The sequence below is a fragment of the Phaenicophaeus curvirostris genome, chromosome 1 (genome assembly GCF_032191515.1).
Source record: "Phaenicophaeus curvirostris isolate KB17595 chromosome 1, BPBGC_Pcur_1.0, whole genome shotgun sequence".
Classification (NCBI taxonomy): domain Eukaryota; kingdom Metazoa; phylum Chordata; class Aves; order Cuculiformes; family Cuculidae; genus Phaenicophaeus; species Phaenicophaeus curvirostris.
Genome location: NC_091392.1, coordinates 38,931,507 through 38,954,209, shown reverse-complemented (window position 1 = coordinate 38,954,209; position 22,703 = coordinate 38,931,507). Strand labels below are relative to the sequence as shown.

General features: G+C 41.3%; 1 protein-coding gene across 1 annotated transcript; it reads right to left on the bottom strand.

Annotated features, from left to right (window-relative positions):
- Nucleotides 1-477: 477 nt before the first annotated feature.
- On the bottom strand, nt 478-21,038 carry USP44 (ubiquitin specific peptidase 44). Its single transcript, XM_069853323.1, has 6 exons — nt 20,988-21,038; nt 13,786-15,297; nt 3,802-4,000; nt 3,216-3,324; nt 2,234-2,439; nt 478-1,851 (listed from the first exon to the last, which is right to left on the bottom strand). The coding sequence occupies exons 2-6, from the start codon at nt 15,214-15,216 to the stop codon at nt 1,652-1,654; spliced, it is 2,145 nt and encodes a 714-aa protein (XP_069709424.1). The 5' UTR covers nt 15,217-15,297; nt 20,988-21,038; the 3' UTR covers nt 478-1,651.
- Between the last annotated feature and the right edge of the window lie 1,665 nt (nt 21,039-22,703).

The window sequence follows — 22,703 nt, the reverse complement described above, 5'->3', positions numbered from 1 at the left end:
TTGAAGGGGGCCAACAGGAAAGCTGGGAAGGGGCTCTTTATCGTGGTGTTCAGTGACAGGACAATGGGTTATGGCTTTAAGCTGAAAGAGGGGACATTTACATTAGATATTAGGAAGAAATTTTTTACTGTGAGGACGGTGAGGCACTGGCACAGTTTGCCCGGAGAAGCTGTAGATGGTCCATCCGCGGAAGTGTTCAAGGCCAGGATCGTTGGGGCCAGGAACAGCTGGTCTGGTGGGAGGTGTCCCTGCTCATGGCAGGGGTGTTGGAACTGGATCTTTAAGGTTCCTACTGACCCAAACCACTCCATGGCTAGTGAAAGGTAAAGTCATGAATAAAGCCAGCTGTTAAATCAGTGGCAGATAGCCAAAGCAGTCTTATAGTTCTTGCTTTAACTCATGTTAGACAAAGTTCAAAGATAACTTAAAGAAGAAATTGTAACAATCATGTAGGAACCAATTCCAGTACACACATGGTTTTCTGTCCACATCAAGGCATTTTATTGAGGTATAAACTTTGCAGAAGATGAGGTAACAATTTGCATAGGACTTATGCAAAATAACTTCACAATAAAAATTTACTTGGCATTAACTCCTGTATATGGAGAACGACTGATAATTCCTGCTTGTTAGATTCTCCTCAATGCACAGTTCTGTTAATGCTAGGGGTAGGACTGTGGAGAAGGTACAGCAGTTGTAGTTAATGAAACCAGTCAGACTGAAAATGCTTTCATACTAATTTTACAGCTTCATCGTGGTGGTCTGTGTTGGAGGTTACCAAGACAGACGCTTGCTACAATTTAATGTCCAAGGCAAGAAAGGGGGTGCTAATGTTCTCACAGCAATGTCAGTGTTGTGTTGTGATTTTAAGAAAGCTTTTTTATTTTACTGGAATAATAAGTCCCTGGTTTCAAAGTCTGTACTTTGAATTTGGCACTTGAGTTTCAAGTCATCAGACTTGTTAAGGCTTGGCAAAGATACATTCTTGTGTTACTGAATGCTTCTGTTACATGCGTACATGAAAATATGGTACATGCTCTGCTTCCTCCTTTTCAGATTTTAAGAGATTCTATCAACATATCTTTAGCGTGGCTCCCTTGAAGCTTGCAAAATTATCATTTCAGTCATGAAGAATACACAGAAAGTTACCCACAGAAAGTTCAGTTACTATTTTGACGTGAAAAACATTCATTCCTGGTGAATGTTAATATTTTAAGACCTAGTGGCAGTTCCTGCAGACAGTAAGAATCACGATATCATTAGAACTATCCTACAAGATGTATACAAGCATGTATAGAAAATTAACCAGAGAAACATCCGTTGCCCATTGAAATTGATTTTTCTAAGCCAATTCAAAAAGATCATCAAAATACAAAAACAGCTTAAAAAAAGCCACCTGAGGTAAGAGTTTAAATGCAAATAGAAATCTTTTTTTCTTAAAAAAATAGCTGTATTGAAATTCTAGGTACTTACTGTCAATAAAAACCTTTACTAACAATTGTAAAGAGCACTTTAACTAATACAAAAGTATATAAACATTGTACACAGATTCAAAGTAAAAAAATTACAATACCGTACTTCAATTTCATTTAAAAATATATAGCTACAACATTTCAATCTTTTACCATACACACAGTTAACTGGCTTTGGATCAGCTGCTACTGTTGTCCATGGAACAGTCAGCTAATTCTGTGTGCTGCTGACTTGCAGCTGTGCTGGGACATGGTATTTTACCACGTCCATTTGCCTGAGTAAGTCGCTGACTGTAAAACAAAATGTAAGCTTGAGCCTTGCATACTTCTTCCATAGTGCACATGTTGAGTTTTGAATCATTGCAGTGTACCCAAAATCCTGCAGTGAAGAAACACATTAAAAAAAATCATCAGGACACTGATCTGAGGCAACTGCACTGGATTTCATAATTACTTGGTGAGTCTCTTTTAACAAGTTGTGTAGAAACAGTAATCTGTTTCAGTTGAGCTAGTATATTTGCCTCTACATTTTAAAATCCCAGCTTAGCTTCCTCAGATTTGAGAGTTTATAGCCAGAACACATTTAACAAGCCAATACAAGAACTGAGCAGTTTTGGTGTACAGAACTGCAATTCTCATTCCAGGCAGTGCAGCTACAAATGACTCCCTCTGGCCTCTGAGAAAAGCCAGGAACCTTACACCAGTTTAGTACTAGGAACCCCCTGCTCTCCCGCACTCCCTGTTTCACAGCTAGTTCCTACCTCCTTCCGAGTTGTAGCAGTAGGCAGTGTAGTGCCCTGAGCCGAATCCTTTCCCGTGATGCATCACCACAGCAGACAAGTCGTAGATAAAGCACTCGGGTAAGAGGGACTTGAGGGATTCTCTGCAGCAGTAAGGCTCCATGTTCAGCATTTGATCAAAATTAACATGTACACCAATCTTCTCACGATGATTGCGTCCTGACCAGCTGAAAAGTCAAGTCAAATGAAAACTTGCATTTTTTTCAAAGAAAGAATATGGCATTCTGCGTTATGGTTTAACATACCGCTCATGCACAGATTAAATGCTAATTTGCACACCTTTTCTCCTAGCCTTTCTCCTCCACTTTTCCTGCATTTCAAGACTTTTTAAAATGTGTCTGCAGTACCTACAATTCTCATCTTCTGAAATATCCAACTTAAGATCTGTGTAATGGTAAGTGGCAAGTACTTCCCACATATTATCTCTTACAGGTATTTCTCATGTTTTCTATCTCATTTTCAGTTTCCTTTGTATTCGGGACAGACTGTACTAATGCATGGATCAAGAGTTCAAGGAGATGCAGTCTCTACTCCCTCACTCTCAGGCCAATGCATTAATGTATTTGCTAAGATGAAGGGTATGTGAGACTTCCACTGAATGCAATCTTGGTTTGTACGTTAGTGAATATGCGCATTTACTTTATCTGGAGATAACACGAGATTAAATTTACCAACAGAGTTCACAGCAAGGTTAGTAGGTTTTGACTGAAAAGGATTAAATATTTTTGGTATTAAAGTAGCAAGGAGATGGAATCCAAAAGGTCAATTCTCTACTTAGAGTATATCTTATTGATGTTTACATTAAATAAGAAAAAGAAGTTTCCAATAACTATTTCTCATTGTACTGAAATTAAACTGATGCTGAAAAACACTGATCCCAAACAATGAAAAAGCAGGACTGAATTGTTCAGTTTGCAACACTGTTTGTTTTGGTACTACTTACCTAAACCGTTTAAGGTGTAATCTGAGAACCTGAGGTAGTCGACACACCATAAGCTGCTTCTGAGCTTCTGTGAGTATAACTGGTTTAGAAGAAAACTTCCTTCGTTTTGCTGAGGCCAAACACACAGTTACACAATACAAATCTCGATAACAGCCTGTATTTCAGTCTAAGATTTATCCACCAAACTTGTGTGGACCTACATAGCTACTGTCTGTGCCTCCTTACAAAGGATACACTCCGAGAGCCATTTTGCAAGAATCATTTTATTATGCAAGTGCAAAATACTTGCGGTCATCTATGTTAATTACCTTAATTTAAAAAGCTGATCTGTTCTTCAGCTGGGAGTATCAGAATCCCCATTAGTGTGTGATAAGACTTTATCTACAAGAAGCATCACACTTTAAAACATCCTTTGAACAATTCCATCATGTAGATGGTGAGTAATAGCTGTCAAGTGACCACACCAGGACTTTGTTTGCAACATGCTTTTAAGACTTTTAGCATTTTCCTTCCACACTTTCACAGTCAGTTTACTTTACATCGTACACAGAGAATGTATGCGTGAGTACATACTGCCTTTACTCACTGTTGCACTGATCGCATGCATATATCTTTCCTTCCAAAGCTTCCGTTTCTGTAAACTTGGCCAGCATTTCTGTTAGGAGACATGGATACTGAGGCGACACCTCCTTGCCGTTGCAGTGGTACCTCTCAGGAAACTCCAGGGACAGGTCCCAGAAAGGTTCTATGGTATTTGATTTATTGTCGCAGGCAAGACATGTAACCTGTAAAACAATTTTTCACCAGTTGCTTACACTCAAAACCTTACTTTGCTAAAAGTGTTCCATAACATAGCTCTTAAAAAAAAAAAAAAATGACAGATGCAGAGATAACTGATGCAGCCAAAGGCAAGACATAGTTAACTAACAAAACTATACATCCTGTTTCTTTTCTCTGAAGCAGCATGTCCAATACCGTTACCACAATAAGTAAGTGTTCTTATGTTCTACTGAGAAACAAAAGCAGTGTCAAAATGGTCTGTTATGGGACTGTCCAAGAAAAAGCAGCTGGTGGAGTCTCGGGAGGTTTTTCTCCAAAAAGAAACACTCCAAAAAGGAAAATGTATGTGAAAGAGAGAAATCATAGTTTAAGGTAATGTAAAAAAAAAAACCAAAAAACAATAACAAGAACAAAGAAACCAACCAAAACCAAACTCCTGGGGATTTTAAAGTCATATCCTTCTTACTTTTTAAGTCTTCCAGGGAAGCCTGGATTAGGAAGCACACTTCTTCAAAGAAAAATTAACAGGTAAAATTAATTTATTTCTTCTTTCAGTAAGTGGATCCATCGTCACACTAGGGAAAGGACAAGCAGTAAAGACAATGTAAATAAAATGTTGAGAAGTGAGCCAACCTGGAAAATGCAGATAATACAGCTGAGAACAATTAATTTATGATAACATTCAGTATTGAGGAGAGTAAGTTAAAAGCAGTAGCTCTTCTGCACTGGAATGGCAACACATTAGGTGTTGATTTGCAACGTCTTCTAAAAGCTTGTTCAAGTAGAAGGGACCTCATGTGGATGAATTAAATCTATTAGCAGCTGAGCCTATGCAGCAGTGAAACTCCATTCAGACTGTAACAAGTATATTTTACAAAGGCTATAAAGAAATATTAGTAAGTATCAAGTGTGTGTGTGTGAGACTGAAGATATGTTCACCTTGGTATGTTCAATACAACAAAGTACAATACAATCTTGAAGAGTAGCTACTGTTAGTGAATTTATTGGCTTAGAAGTTGCAACTGACCGCTAACTCAAGCAGGTCTCACCTCACTGCTCTAGAAAAGACACAATCTGAAAATAAGTTGAATTTTAATAGGCTCAGATAGATAGATAGCTCTGACAGAACTCCCATAAGTATCCAACACACTCCCACTCCCTTCCTCAACAATTACATTTTCCCACCAAAAAGATAAGTAATGCAAAGTTTTCATAAAGGACTGTCAAGATAATGTAATTAATCAGCTCAGAGTAACAGTCAGGTGATGACAAGACACCACTATTCACGTTTCACAGTAAATGGAATACGAAATACCTCCTTAAGTTTGCACCACAAGGGTAAAAAATTGCCAAATCTCTTTTTAAGCATGCTTCCCATTTAGAAAAATATCACAAGTTGTTTGGAACAACTAATATAAAGACGTAGGAATAAAAGAATGAAAATCTACGAGGGATCCAAGTACTGTTATTTCACAGGCACGCCTTTGTGTTGCTGTTCTACAGAAATTCAGTGTAGATGGCTTCAGAGAAGTTGGTAAGCCTACACAAGTGTAAAGATACATTTGTTTTATTCAAGCGCTCCTTTCTTTTCCTCTGAAAGTTTGCTGTTAGATAATTATTCACCTGCTTTGCCTGGTATTTCATGATCATTTATATAAGGACAGACCTATTATCTTATGGTACCTTCCTCCTACGTATCTGTGAGTAATTATTTAATGCATTCATTACCTACAACAGCTTATACACAATCCACGCGTTAGCTACCTCGTGCCCATGTCTATTGGTGTTACAGCATACATGTTACAGCAGTGGAGTGTGGAAAGCTGCTTTAAGTTCCAAGGAGAAGACAACGCCACTGCCTTGTTCTTAGAAAATAAAACTTCAAACTTACATGGCAGAAAAGAAGAGAATCTTCTGTTTTAATTTACACTGACAGGAGTTTCTTCTGTAAGTGCTAACATCTGGCAACGTTTCAAAGCCACAAACTTTTAGTAATTCAGAGCTGGAATCTAGACTTGGAGACAAAATGATATGTTTGGCCACAGTTCAAGCTCACTCCAGAACAAACACAGAATGACTAATAGGTTTCTGCTGTACAAATAGGTGATTTTGTTGGGCCAAAAGTTTATTTAATTGACGAATTACTTAAGAATTTGTGGCACATGAATACACACTGAAGATTAATGGGCGCAGGATGAAGTATGTAAATTAACTCAGTACAGACAATATTAACAAGTTCTGAGATTTTTAATTCAGTGTGTAATGGTAACAATCTACTTATTTAAGATCCTCTTCCCAACTAGTTAATAAGTACTATTCCAAAATAGAAAATAATCGATCCAGATTCTAATTTTTGCCTCTCAAAAACCTAAAAGATAAACTAATGCTGTAGTGCTGCTTATGAACTCATCACATAACTGTGAAGCTGATTTGTGTTATCAAAACCCCATACTGGCATAAAGCTGTACTCATTTCCCCAAATGCAGGACACTCCTCACCATGAGGCTGCAGGAGAGTTAAACTCTTGAAGAGTTATCTGGCATTTGCATACTTTCCTACAGGTGAGTAACATGATTTATTTGGATAAGCATACACCCAACCCTATCGGCCACTGTACACTAACTGCGCCTGTACACACTCTCACTCAGTGGTAAATCACGGCAGGAACAAAGGTTGGAAGTATTTTTCTTAGCCAGGCCTGAGCTTACAGATTTGATTACTCAACAAGTAGGAGGATCCCTGCCCTTCTGTGGAATCCATCTGCACCGGCCTGTCCATGAGCACAGGTTTGACAACACTCACATCATATCTTCCTGCCCTAAACAGGACTCCTTTATCTCAGATTCCCCAAGCATTCACGCAGTACAACCCAGATTCTCTTTTCTCAAGAAAAGCAGTGAAATCATATAAACTGCTCAGAAGTTGGTTGAACACAATGTGAAGTTCTTAATTAAAAAAAAAAAACAAAACAAAACAAAGCAAAACAAAGAACCCTCAAACATTAGTTCAAAGGAGCGACAAAAACTTCGTGCACCTACCCAGTGTAACTTTTTTGGTATGAATATATGCGACAGTAACAGGGAAGTGAGTCTGCTCTAGTAATCTGGTTACTGATATATATCTGTGTATAACTATATTTTACAAATTCAGAGTTTGATTTCACCTCCCCATTATTTTCCACAATTGCTATTTTAGGAAGTCTTAATGCTATAATTTATAACAAAGCTACACAAGAAGTTTACATTAAAGCAAAGAAAGTAAATTACTGGGTTTTAGCTAGTCTGAAAACTCTGCCTTATGTTCTGCCCTGGCCACCTTCTTGTGCCTTGGAACATGGGCAATATACAGAATTGTTTGGTTAAAGCTCAGTATTCAATCATGGGCCAAAGGTGACTGAAAAGAGCTGGATCAAATCACTTGATTCAAGCTAAGCATGGAGGCCTCTCAGACAAGCATCATTGTGCCCACAATAATTTGATGGACAGCACTGCCCCAGATGGCATTCCGCCTAAATGCAGCCAAAGAAAACAGTTAACATACTGCTGCAGAAGCAGCCAGCTCCATCATCAACTGTTGTGCCTGTTTCCTGCAACAGCATGGAAGAAAGACAACTGTTACCAACTCTACTCTAATTCTTCCTTGGTACTTAACAACAGTTATTTGGCCAGTCTCGTTTTTGTGCTTTCACTACTAAAGTTTCCACCATACAAGACACATATAGAAAGAGTAGCAATTGAAATTTTCCACAGCAAACTAATCAAAAGTAGAAAGGGATCTCTCGGATGCTGCTATAATATGGAATTCCACATGACAGTCCACACTGTATTTCTTCAGTTATAAAAATAACTTAGCTTTGCAGTGACGAGTATACACCATCATCAAAATAATCTGTAGCTATGCGACAGAGTAAAACAAGCATAACAGCAAGCTGTGGTCTGCGTTTCAATGGCCTCCTATAGATTAACTTAAAATGTCACCTTCATCTGTTTGGAAGGTAACTCAACAACCATTCTGTGATTCAGGCAACACATAAAAGCCCACAGACCAACACCAGAAGACAGAAATCAGCATACAGGTCTAAGTGCAAATCTTCCTATGACCTACCTGGAGTTCTCATAGTTTTTAATAAAGTCTGTTCAGTGTGAGCTTTAATATGCAGTACTGCACGACAGTCACGCTCAGCATTCTCCCTCAATCCTGAACTAACAGCATGCTATCCAAAACTGAAGGGCTTCAGATGACTTAAAGATTGCACATTGCTGCTTCCATCGGCCAAACTGTCCTGAAATGCACGGATTGAGCAAATAAATGGAGCAAGACTTGTAAGGAGAGGCACTGCCTTTTAAAACTTTAAACATAATGTACGTATTATGTTGGTTAGAACCTAAGTCACTTGTCTGGCTCTTGGCACGTTTATTTCCCTGAGCAGTGCACATTATTCTGCCATGCTGAGGAGGGCTGGGGGGAAGCACTTCTCTCAGAGTCCACCTTAAACATGATCAGTAAGTAATGAAACCATTTGGGTTTTTTTTTTTCCAAGTATGCCTACAGATACCAAAAGCTAGTTCTTAGTAGGCATTACTATAATAAAATGTGAATTATTGGGAAAAAAAACTCATAGCCCAAGATAGGTTTGTCCTAAGAAGAAACAGTAACTCATCACGACTTTGCTGTAGAGGAAACTCGTTATTAAATCATCACAGCCACTGCTCACTTTCACTGCTGTTTGCTGCTGCTGTAGCAGAAATCTAGGCAAAGAGCTTTATGTAAGGCACCGGATTAAAAAGCAGTGGAACCCTCAAGAGACTTTCAAAAACTACCCCAAGCAAAACAGTTTCTAAAGGGCTCCTCACCACTCCAAAAAGACGTTAAAACTACACTGGCTTACCATTTCTTTGATCATTTATGTGAAATTCCAATTTAAGCAACAGCACTATATAAAGAAATCATCAACTACTTACTGCATTAGTTTGGTAAAACACCATATTCATAGTAAAAACATTAAATTTTCTTTCTTGAATTATCTAAACTATGTAGCCAAGCAGCTTTCACATAAATCAGCACAAACCTTATTTTTTATTTCTCCCTCAGTGGGTCTTTTTTAACCACAGAAAATACTGATTGTTCTGCTTGCCTAGAATTACAAACTAAAAGAAACTGAAAGAGCAGAATGAGCTAGCTGATGGCATTGCAAGGCCATCTTTGAAAGGTCCTGGCAAGGTCATGGCAATGAGGGGAGGTTCCTGAGGACAGGAATAAATCAAGTGTCACTCCTGTATTCATGAAAGAGCGTATGGGGACCTACAAGCCTATCAGCATCACCTTGATCTGTGGGAAGACTCATGGAACAAATAATCCTGGAAACCATTTCCAAAGATATTAAGGGTAAGATGATGATTGGGACCAGACACCATGGATTTATAATGGGAAAATCATGCTTGACCAACGTGACAGCTTTCTTCCTACAAAGAGATAACTTGTACAGATAAGCAGTGGATGAGGGGAAAACAGTGGATGTTCTTTATCTTTACTTCAGTGAAGCTTTCAACACTGCATCCCAGAATATGCCCACGGATAAAATTATCACATGCAGGCTAGAAAAAACGTGAGGCAGACTGAAAATGGAATGAACTTCCAGGCTCAATGCACTGTGGTCAGCAGCGTGAAATGCACCTGGAGCCCAGCCACTAGTGGTGTTTCCCAGCAGTCCACACTCAGGCTGATTCTATTCAAATCTCAGCAAGTCTGCAAAGGACACAAACCTGGAGGGAGTGGCTGGTAGACCAGAGGGTCATGGTGCCTTTCAGAGGAAGCAGGACAGGCTGGGGACACGGGCCAACAGGAACCTCGTGGTCCAACAAAGGGAAATGACAAGTCCTGTGCCTGGGCAGGAATAACTCCAGGCACCAGGACAGGCTCAGAAGCAGCTCCCGGGATCCTGGGGACAAGCTGACCAGGAGCCAGAAAGCTGCCCTTATAGCAAAGCAGGCCAACAGTCTCCAGGGCTGCTGTGCAGAGCATTGCAAAAAGGGTGAGGGAGGTGATAGGATCCTTCCCCTCTCCTCAGCTTGGTGAGATGTAGCTCGAGCTCTAAATCATAGAACCATAGAATCTTAGAATCACCAGGTTGGAAAAGACCCACCAGATCATCGAGTCCTACCATTCCTATCAAACACTAAACCATGCCCCCTCAGTGCCTCATCCACCCGTCCCTTAAACACCTCCAGGGAAGGGGACTCAACCACCTCACTGGTAAGCCTGTTCCAGTGCCCAATGACCCTTTCCATGAAAATTTTTTCCTAATGTCCAGCCTAAACCTTCCCTGGCGGAGCTTGAGGTCATTTCCTGTCGTCTTGTCACTTGGGAGAAGAGGCCAGCTCCCTCCTCTCCACAACTTCCTTTCAGGTAGTTGTAAAGAGCAATGAGGTCTCCCCTCAGCCTCCTCTTCTCAAAGCTAAACAACCCCAGCTCTCTCAGCCGTCCCTCATAAGGCCTGTTCTCCAGCCCCCTCACCAGCTTCGTCACATCCAGTTCTGCCTTTCCCAGCAGAAGAGACGGACTTACTGGAGATAGTCCAGCAAAGGGCCACAAGGACTATGAAAGGGCTTGGAGCTTCTGACACACAAAGAGAGGCTGAGGGAGCTGGGAGTGTTCAACCTGGAGAAGGGAAGCTCAGGGGGATCCTATCCATTGGTGTTGATAAATACTCTTGTCTGGCTTACAGAAATCATTTATTTCCACCAATAATTCTCATGACATGAGGCTTATTTTGAACTTTAAGAAGTTTTTAAGGTATTACCAAAATAGTGGCCAAACTGCACAAGGTACACAAAACATCCAGTATCTTTTTTCTTCAGGAAATACGACTTCTTAGTTCTTGAAAGATTCGGACTACATGGGTTAAACTAGGGGACAGTTATTCTGGGCAATTCATCTGGGACCTATGTGCGCTATACTCTAATGTCAAGAGTGCCTCCAAATCAGCTGTATCAGAAACACATTTCTATTTTTTCACCATTTGTGATGTCTTGAAAGTCTAGACTCAAGACTTTTTGTCTGAGCCTATATTAAACTATTAATTGAATATTAAAATCTTAAAAAATACAGTCTAAAATGGCCCTCTAGTTATCGAAAAATAACCTGATAAGATTCTCACACACCTCTCATTTCTTAATCTTATATCCTAAATTCAGTCACAGTGCTGCACCAGGCAGCCATCTCAATAGCAACAGAATGATGCCAAACTGAGGATTTTGACTTCCCTTCAAGTTTAAACAGAACAGAGAGAAGAGGGAAAAATGTTTTCTTGCACATGCTAAAGTAATGTGAAACCTAAGTAAACATACAGCTTATCTGCACTGTAAATGATCCTCTGTGTACTGTATCGAGTAGTTCATAGGATTCCTGAAGTTTGAAGGTCAAGATTGACTTCATTGCACTTCAGTATCTCACAGATTCAAATATTTTAACTAAGATTTTCAGTACAAAGGGATAGTCAGTATAGTAACCTCTTCAGTGATCCTAAAATGGAAGGCAACTATCGCACCAAAACAAGCTTCTCAATTCCCCTTATTCACTGAATTAAGATGTACCTTATTAAATACTCCAGACTAAAATACCTATTTTTAAGAAACACAGCAGGCTACGGGTCTAAATATCTTCTAGAGATAAACTCTGTTACAGCCTTTAGGTAGGTAAAGTTAAGACTACAAGGACAACAGGTATACTCCTTGTTTTTAAAAGCTAACATTGTCAAAGATGTGATGGCACAGCAAGAAATCTTCCACGTTTTTCTTCACCCCTGCGTGGATGTTTTCTTGTGTTTTTTGTTAACTGCATTACAGCAGTTTGTGCCAGTTCTGACAAAGTCTAGCAAAATCATGATGCAGGAATCCTCTACCAAGGAGAGGAAAGGAGTTGCCCAGCAGTTTTTAAAGCTCATTCTTCCATGTGCAAAGTAAGGTCTGAATCATTACGATAACGTGAATAAATGTTACCGAGGACACTTAAATCTTCAGGGGTTACCTTTTGCTTTTTTCATGTTCAAAAGCGCTAGTGAAGACTAAATTGGAATAAATGAGCAGCAGAAGACAAAAAGAACATCAAGAGCTACAGTGCTGGACACTGGGGGACTGCCAGATGAGCCAAGGAGAAATTACTACAGCCTCAATTTTCTTTTCCTTGTCTCTTTCACTTTAGGCGTTCTGAAGTTCATCAAGGCTGTATTTTCCTTGCCCAGCTGCAGTAAAATAGCTGTGTGTTGTAGTCAGAGAAGTCACAGCACAGCTAAAACCTGTTCAATTCCCTTTCAGTCTTACTCAATGACACTTTAGTGAATTCTCGCTATTCTCCTCCCTGGTTTCAGGAAGGTGAGAAGGTTCCTTGTCACAAACCTCTTCACGTAATAAAGCTAAAAACACGTGAAAGAAGTGAAACAACTGAAATAACGCTTGTGTCTGCAGAGCCTTTAAAGATTTTTTCCAAGAAATTAGTCCAGCAAGAAGGCTTGGAATGCAACCAAGCCTTGCCAGTGTACTTGTTAAGAAAGTTACCATTTTGGAGAGGAATAGGACTATCAAATGCAAAGCTTTAATGATGTAATATGCTAAACACTCACATAGTATAGGTTAACTACCCCGAGGTGAGGAAGCATACCAGCAGACATGCTCTTACACTGGGCCAAGATGGCTTGGTTTTATTAGTAGAAGTAACAGTTTCTGGTGGTTACACAAAACCTAAGATGACTTAAAAGTTAACATGCTGCAAACAACCCTCATTTTAAAGGTCCTATTGTATTATTTAGAAGTCTTATTTTAAAGTTTCTAGATATCACAGCAGTAAACAACTCTACCTTAGCCAAAACTTGGATTTCTAGCTTCACATACCAAAACATTAAACCATCAGTCAAATAGCAGAATAATGGGAACATCCACATTCTTCTTAATTTGTGTTAAACCTCTACATCCACTAAATCCTTCTGCACTCCCTCAGTAACATGTGCATGCATACTTAAAGACCAGTTCCAGGAGGCCAAGACTTTCTCATCCCCTGTTCTTGCTGCGATACTGTTACGTTTTCAGAGTAATTTGCCAGACACCAGCATTTGTTTGTTAAGTTTTCAGACATCTGTACACACACACACAGAGAAGGGACATGCAGAAAAGTGGAGACATTGAAGTACTTAACAGGAAGCAGAGAAGAATTAAAAAGGAGAGTAGTCAGGCAGAAAAAAAAGGAAGCAACTGCTGCCTCCACCCCACAGATTTGGTTCCTGTGTTGACAGAGCTTTCTACATCTTTGTGTTGCAACAGAAAAGTAGTATTCCTGCATATAGCATCAGGATAGGCAATTACTCAGTACTAATGAATCTCAGATTCAAGTAATTTACTGGAATAACTCCCTGCTTGGCATCCATTACCTAATCGGTTTCCACTGGGATGAGATTAACATCTTCTGTAACACTTTTTATCTAGTATCACTATAGTGATAACCTAGATACTTAGAATTGTAAATTCTTTATTCCTGCAAATTAGTTGGTGCTTAATAGCAAAGTCAGATATTTCTCAGTAGTTGCAAAATACCATATTTAACAATTTTTTGTTTATCAGGCAACTCTTCTATTTAAAGTCTAAGGAGTGCCCAGACGACCTTTCTTCTGAAATTATGTGTATTATATCCTCCCTCCTCCGCAGTTATAAATGTATTAACCTTTGAAGTGTGCCCATCACTGACCAGTGTACATCCATAACTGCAAATCATTACGCACCTTAAAAAAATAAATAAAGCATACCTGACTTAATAGCTGTCCATGAAAAATGTTGTTCACCACATTCAAGACCTGTTTTATAAGTTTTCTTTGAGAAGCAGGAATGAGAGCTGCGTATCTGGTCCCTGTAGTCTCCAGTTCCTGCTGTACTTTATCCAAAAGTTCACAGAGAAATTCCTGAGCATCTTGCTGGGCATATCCTCTGAAGGCTGGAATTAGCCTCCACACAGAATGGAGCATGGCAAAAGGAGACACCAGTGCCCATTTACCAGACCACATAACTTGAAACAAAGTATGCAACTCATGGCAGAGAGAAATATGCTTTGAACTGGGTTCCCTGGGCTGAATAAGTTCCATATTTCTACTTTCTGATGCTCCTCCACTTAATCCAGAGGATAAACTGGGCCGCCTCACAGAACACGATCTCCTTACTTTCTCTTGGTTTTCATTCACTTGTAATATTGAGGCAGCTGACAGGTGTTTAGATGAAGATCTGGTTTTACCATTGGTTGCTGTTGCCAGCAGTTCCTGAGTTTCATTGAGATCAAGCTTTAAAAAGCATTCTCGAAAAATAAGTAAGTGACTTAATACCTGCAGGATAGAATTCATATAGCATGTATTCCCCAGGTTTCTCAGTCCTGTTACTCCAGGAGTCACTGTGGGCCTTCGTTTAATTGGAGAGTCACTTATTTTTTTCAATCTTACTTCATCTGAGGTACATGGTTTTTTAAACTCTGCCACAGGTTCTGTGTTTTGTGACGTCTTTTGCAGGCAGGGTGCTGTTCCTGAGGACATTCTAAGCTGATTTTGTAAACGACTGCTCTTTCTCGGAGGCATCTTTTCCATCTCTGCTTTTAACTCACGCTTTCGCTCTTGTCTCCTCTTCCTAGCTTTGTCCCTTCTTTCTTCTTCTTCTTCCCGACGCCTTTCTTCTTCCAACATCCTTTGGCCAGTAGGTGTCAATTCAAGCCATGATCTGAATATTTTGCCCAGCAATGCACACCGTCGGTGCCAGAGAGCTGTGAACACGCGATCTTTCCGAAGCAAGGCTTGGGCACCACCACCATGTGAAAGGTAAGAATCATCACTTGTACCCATAGAACGCAAAGTCCTCCCGCTTCGAGTAGTGCACTCATAGTTTTGGCTCTTGATTGCGCTTAATGTACTTCGCAACAGTTTTAAATCACCAGTTGCATTATCATTAAGAACATAATCGTCGCAGAGATAACAGAAAACATACAGCTCATTTACTTCCAATGCCACTGGGTGACTGCTCTCCTGAAAGTGCTTTAATGCATGTTCTTCAATGTATCTTCCACAGGCCACATGGGAGCAGCTGAGGCACGCCCACACGGACTCGGTGGTATTGCAGTCCACGCAATGCCATTTCTGAGGGTTCAGAATGGAGTGATCTTGGGCCAGCCGCAGACGTCCTATGTGCTTGCACTTATCCATTGTTACAACTGGAACCACAGATATATGCTGGCAAAACACATCATCCAAACTATTTTCTCTCCATGGTATTTCAATCTCCAACTGAAAAAAAAAACCCACAAACCAAAACAGTTACAGTTCATAAGTACCCAACTGTATCGGTTTCACAGGTGTCAATATACCAAACTCATGCTTGAGGTCAAGACCATGATCGCCATCCAACCAAGTCCCACCAAACAGGTGGAAGAGGAGCCTTCATGGGGAGCCACAATCAACATCACCAACAGCAGTTTGTCATTCAGGCTGAATGATTTGAACACCACTACTTATACACCCAGCACCTTCTGTCTCAAGATTGAAGCATACTAGCTACAGTTTAGATTGGGTCTGTTTTTTTTCAAAGAAGCACTGATTTAGCTAAAATACACTTTTAAAAGTTTGGGTATAAAGACAACCTAAAATGCAACAGGTTGCCCAGAGCATCTGTGGATGCCCCATCCCTGGAAGAGTTCAAGGTCAGGCTGGATGGAGGTTTGATCAACCTGATCTAGTGGAAGATGTCGCTGCTCACAGCAGGGCCTTGGATGAGATGATCTCAGAAGGTCCTTTCCAACCCACATTATGTGATTCTAAAATGCTCCTTAATTCTGTCCCTAAGAACACAGGTGCAGAAGTGCAATGTTTGCTTAAAAGTTATTATGTTTACACAGTGCCAACAGTTCAGACAAATGAGACTTTATACAACTCAAACCCTTAATTAAACCACACCTTTAATTAAATCACTGCACCTTTGTGCTCAGGCAAGCATATTATACCAGTGCTTTTTACACTAATGTATCTTCAACTAGTACACTTTAATATGTCAGTCTAACACCTCTGAAAAAAATGACTGACCTGGAAAAATAGAATTTACTATCTTCCTAGGACAGAAATACTATCTGATATCTACCTCAATTGCTTTAAACTTTATAAAAAAAACTGCATTTAACAGTTTCAATCCATGTCTTAAAAAAATCATCTAAAACTTTGCCTAGAACTGGCTTACATTCTTTAATAAAGTTTACGTGACAACATGTATTTGTCCAAAGCTGCTCCATTTGCTTTCTTCAGCAAGTGCATTTATTCAAAAGAAACAGGCAGGTTCTAACTAAAAAAAAATTGGAAACAGCGACTCATTCTTTCTTTATGTTTTTACCATCTTTCAAATATCTCTAGTTGAGAGATATGATCTAGAGACAAACAATGCATCAGGAAGTGATTATATTTGATCTGCAGTGTTTGTGTCCCATGATGTCACTGACTAGAAGGGCTAAATAGCACACAGCACCAGTATCATTACACACAGTGCTTGCCAGATGAAATGGTTCATTTATCAGGAGAACGAAGGGGCTATAACAAGCAAGGCAATTTATGCCATTACAAATGCATGCATACTGTGAACCTGTCCTAGACTTCACTGTATCAAGGTCCACAGCTCTATGTTTTACAGGTAAGTAAACCATGCTACAAAAATTGAGTGTTTTAGACAACCCTGGACAGAACTCTGAAGACTACATTCCAGCTATTGGCCTGGAACATGCTACTATTTTTCCTTTTTTACAGTCCTGAAATTAGCAAGAATAGGTGACACAAATTAGTACAGATGTCAAGGTTAGAACAAGCATTAGATTGAGGGAACACTAACATACAATTAAATGACACAACTGAGGAAGGGAAACAGGTAAAATGTTGCAGCTGGATAGCAAAGGAGCTTTACTTTTCATCTGGTACTGAGACAAAAACTGTAGTTAAAACATTTAACAAAAAAATGGCTTTATTTGGTTCACTGGCCCACAGCTAGTGCCTTTTAAAATGATACAATACATACGGGCTACAATAATAAATCTCTTAAGTGAACAGCCAACATCCAGCATTGCATGTGTTGCGTAGGTCTTATCCTGCAGCTCAAAAAAACATTGAGCCAGTTGTGGTGAAAAAGTGTGTACAGTATGAAATGCCTATATTAATAATTCTCTTTCTATTTATTTAAGAGTCATCTCCAGTCCATATTACCTACACTGAAGAATTTCAGGCGCCATGACCTCTAGGTATCCATTCAGTAATTCCAGGATTAAGTACCAGCCACAGTGCATTACAGGAGGTCGAGATCCCTTGTGCAATATGGTAAACAGATCACAAAAATAATGGCTTCCTGAACGTTTTCAGCTTGCTACCATCCATAACATTCATTCCTTCTAAAAGCCAGTCTATCCATAGGCTGCTAATGATATTCTTTCACAGACAGTTTGCTTTTTGTACTGTCTTTATAAATAAGACCATTAGTACCATCCCGTGTCTCTTCCTAATCTGATAACCTGTTTTCCCAACAAAGCTAAACTTTTCTAACACTGATAACATTCACATAAATTTCAGAGTTGGACCATGTATCTTAACTCTTCCTGAAATATTAAAAAAATACCTATGAAAGTGTGCTGGAAGAATTAAATATGGCAGGCAGGATTTTAAGAGGCAAGACTCATCTTTGTATTTTAGGCTAAGAGAAAAATGATTCTCCTGCATAGCATCTTAGTAACAGTCTTTTCCAGCAGGCCAGAAAACAACACTAAGCCCTCCCTTCCCATGAGGCTGTCACACACAGCAATGCTGTCAGTCAGGAGTCTAACAAGTCAACTCTTTCTGGTTTTTTTTTAAGTCACTGCGTAAACACTGTGCCTTATTTTTATCTCTTTTTTTAATATTACATGGTCAGAAAAGTTGTTCTCCATTTAAAAAATATTATTGACAGTGAAACTACTTCCACGCCTCCATGTAAACCGATGTTGGAATGTGGACAAAAGTAGTCCACTGATTTCAGGACAACCACTGTGTAAACCAGGGTTGCACAATCAAGCTCTTCATGCAAAAGCAACATGATTCTACGAAAGCGCAAGATCAGTGCCTTGAAGAGAAAAACCTAAAGCCCCAGCTCCCCCACCGGCAACCAAGCCAGCATGACATTTTCCCACCTACGTTGTCAATGTGTGTAGAAAGGGAAGGGGGGAGGGGGAGGAAACATCCTGGTGTGGGAGAAGTCTTTCTTTGTAGAAAACGTGAAGAAATCAAAATGCAGGGTTTGGTCAAAAAGACAGAAATATCTGAAAAGACTGCGAAAATCTAGAAGTACAAAACTGAGACGAAGAAAACTTCAGCTAAACATGAAGCAGTAAAGTGACAGTACAGAGGTTTTAAGTGGCACAGCACAGAAAGTACTGAGATTACAAGTCACAAAATTTTAAAACTTTAGCTTAGAACCCAGACTTGGCAAGACAGAATAGCTCGGGGAAGAAAAAAACAGGAGCGAAGTGACACATACTGGTGAAGAAACCTAAAAAATATTTCATACTCATTCCCATGCCTACTAGAAAGCTGCAGCTGGAATAAAATAGTATAACCAAATGCTCAATCGTGAAAATTCCCTAAAGAAAGTTATTCAGTGCTGGTTTCTGCATTCTTCTCTCCCTGTTCAGTCCTGTGGTTCAGGAGGTTCAGTCCTGTGCACACACACAAAGAAACTGTGAATTAGTTGACCAGCACTTCAGAGATCAAGCACCCGTGTGTTCTTAGCACAGACCTAAGCTGAAGTATCCAAAATAACAAGTACTAACATACAGAATAGCACTACTGAAAGCATTATCTGCAAAACCAAGAGATATACAGAAGACTTTTCTTGCACGAAAGTATCACAAGCTAAAAATAAAGATGTAGGGAACAGAATTTTTTTCATCGAAACACATTTCAACTTTGCTGACATTCTCGGTTCTTTAGTTTCACTAAGAATGGCTGGCAAAACGTACATTTTGGGGTAACTCATGAGCTGAAAAGTACTCGATGCCAAAACAGAACAACTTGTAAGTCAAGAAAATACGCTCTTCCATTTGTGTTCTACGTAAACAAGAAATTTAAATAATTATCACAGCTAACAAATTTAAAATTGTAACTTAAAAAATAAACTAAAGGAAATATTTTCCCGTAGTCACCACTTTTGCAATTAATTGTTTGGCACATTAATTAAAAAATAGTCTATCTCAAGAGTTACATTAGAAAGCAGTACGGAGTTTTACTAATATAGATACAGGCGCGTGTGTGTGCTCGAGTGTGCCATTAATACCTTGGCTTTTAAATCGGATCACAGCTTACCAACCGCTTTTTTTCAGGTTCAGAGTATCTAATACCTGAAAAAACAGGAATCATGGATACCCGAGCAACCAAAAGTTTCAGTTAACAAGCATGCTGTCTAGAAAGAAAACGTTCCGCTTTACTGCTTTCTTAAAGCTATTTATTTTTCGAAGAAAACAACCCAACAAAACATCGATACGCACAACTTCAAGCTGCTGTGCAGTCCTGCAGGGTAACAGTACGACTTAGAAAGCCAAAACAGCACTTCAGAAAGAAATTTTGTAAGCTGCTTCCCAATTTTAACCGCACAGCCTTTGACAAGAAACCCCCCTCTCTCCATTCTTTGGAGCCACGCGGATCGCCTTTAGCTTTTTCTGCCTTTTTTCGCTGTCTGTGCCTTGGGAGCACTTCCAGGCACCGGTGCAACGTTCCATACAACGTTCCATACAACGTTCCATACAACGTTCCATACAACGTCTCCTATTGCAAACAACCCCGCGTTTCCTGCAGCTGAGGGCTCCAGGTAAACAAAGAGCTCGGATTTAAGCGCTTAAGCATGAAAACCACAGCCTTTCTAATGAGCCTGGATTGACGCCTGGCAGTTCTCCCCACCGAGGAAAACAACCACCTCTGCCTGCCCTGACAGCTCCTGGGACAACGCCTGGGCTCCCGCTGCGACAGCGGCAGGACGAGCCTGCCTGGGGGGAAGGTCCCTGCGACACCAAGGGGACTCTCCTCCCCCTGGAATCACAGAATGGTTCGCGTAGGAAGGGACCTTAAAGCTCACCCGGTTCCACCCCCCGTGCCATAGGCAAGAACATCTTCAACCCACCAGGCTGCGCACAGCCCCGTCCAGCCTGACCACGAATATCTTTAAGGATGGGGTTGGAAGGGACCTTAAACCTCATCCAGATCCACCACTGTGCCACAAGGAGGAACACCTTCACAACCCCACCAGGCTGCTCCAAGCCCCTTCCAGCCTGACTACGAACGTCTCCAACGACGGGGTTGGAAGGGACCTCAAAGCTCACCGAGCTCCACCCCCGCCATAAGCAACAACATCTTCGACCCACCAGGCTGCTCCAAGCTCCTTCCAGCCTGACCGTGAATGTCTTTAAGGATGGGGTAGGAAAGGACCTTAAACCTCATCCACTTCCACCGCTGTGCCATAAGGAGGAACACCTTCACAACCCCACCAGGCTGCTCCAAGCCCCTTCCAGCCTGACCACGAATGTCTCCAAGGATGGGGTTGGAATGGACCTTAAAAGCCCATCTAGTTCCATAAACAGGGACACCTCCCACCAAGCTGCTCACAGCCCCATCCAACCCGACCACGAATGTCTCCAAGGATGCGGTTGGAAGGGACCTCAAAGCTCACCCGGTTCCAGCCCCCTGCCATAAGCAAGAACATCTTCAACCCCCCAGGCTGCTCACAGCCCCGTCCAGCCTGACCACGAACGTCTCCAAAGACGGGGCAGGACCTCAAAGCTCATCCAGTTCCACCTCCCCGCTCTAAGCAAGAACACCCTTCAACCCACCAGGCACCCTGAAGCCCCCCCCTCAGCCCCGTCCCGCCCGACCTCTCGCACCGCCGAGGCAGGCGCCTCTCCCTCCCTCCCCGCTCCGATCCCGGGCACCTGCGCCGCGCGCGCCCCCGTCACCCGCCGCCGCCATCTTGGGCGCCCCGAGCCGCGGCCCCGAGGCGACGTCAGCGCGCGCGGCGGCCGCGCCCCCCCCCCCCCCCCCCCCCAGCCGCCCCCGCCCCACCCCAGCAGTGACCGACGCGCTGAGGGGAGATAAAGCGGCGTCCTCAGAGCCACCGAGGAGGGGCGGTTAGGCAGGATGGCCCCCGATAGCAGGGGCTTATAAGCATGGTTTTTTTCTAACAGTGCTTCTCCGCACACGCTTACATCTTTTCAGTGTGATCCGTGCTGAACTGATGTGTCTTCTCCTGTAATCACCTCTGTTTCAGCCTCTCCCTGTCTCAAACGCGAGGTCAGGCAGAGCTGGAGCCAGCTCAGAATCGGCAAGAGGTTTCACCCTTGTGAAGTTCATAACAACATTAAAATGAGTCTCTGGAAAGTAATAGAATATGCGTAAGATTTCTGGGGAAATTTATCTGTATGCATGTAAAGTGGGAAACATCTTCTGTCCCAGCTCCTGTCCCGCTGCAGGATTTGGGGGAGATCACTCCCTCCCTCGTGTTGCCCAGGCCTGATGAAGGATGCTTGCTTTCTAAAGCTCTAAAAGTGGGATATATTCATTTAAGCTGAAGTAGAATTAAGTCCATCCAAGTAACTGTGGTTTTTGTAAGTTAAACAGAATGTCCCTCCCATAGCATGGTTTTTATAGCACGTTTTTTTCCAATAGTGCTTTCCTAGACACTTTCATCTTGTGTTCAGCGTGGTCTGTGCTGAACAGAAGCACCTTCTCCTGTAATCACCTCTGTTTGCAGCCTTTCCCCATCTCAACTGCAAGGTCAGGCAGACAACACGAGGCAGCTCCAACTCAGCAAGAGGTTTGATCGTTGTGAAGTTCAGAATGATGTTAAATGTAATGTAAAATTAGTTCTTGGGAAGTAACAGAATATGCATGAGATTTCTGGGAAAAATTATCCATACGCATGTAATTGGGAAATATATTTTGTAACCAGCTCTTGTCTCATTGCACATGATTGATAGAGATCATTCCCTCATGTTTCCCAGGCCTGGTAAAGGATGCTTGCTTTATAAAACTCCAAAGCGAGACTTAAAAGAGTTTTATTTGCCAGCATTCTGGGTACCAAGCCCGCCTGCCGCGGGGATCCCCGCTCCCTCCCCTGAGCCGTCAGGGCAATACCGAAAATGCCGGTAAATAAACTCTGTAAGATTCGTTTTGGAGTTTTAGGAAGCAAGCATCCTCTATCAGGCCTGGGCAACACGAGAGAGCGATCTCCATCAGTCCTGTGCAGCGAGACAAGAAGTGGGCATTTCCCACTTACACACGTGTGTGTAATTCTTCCCGAAAAAAACTTATGCATATTCTGTTACTTTCTAAAGATTAATTTTAATGTTATTCTGAACTTCACAACAGTCTAAACCTCTTGCTGAGTTGGCTAGTTCCAGCTCTGCCTAACCTTGCATTTGAGATGGGGAAAGGCTGCAAACAGAGGTGATTACAGGAGAAGGTGCTTCTGTTCAGCACAGACCACGCTGAACACAAGATGAAAGTGTCTAGGAAAGCACTATTGGAAAAAAAACGTGCTATAAAAACCATGCTATGGGAGGGACATTCTGTTTAACTTTCAAAAACCACAGTTACTTGGGTGGACTTAATTCTACTTTTGCTTAAATGAATATATCCCACTTTTAGAG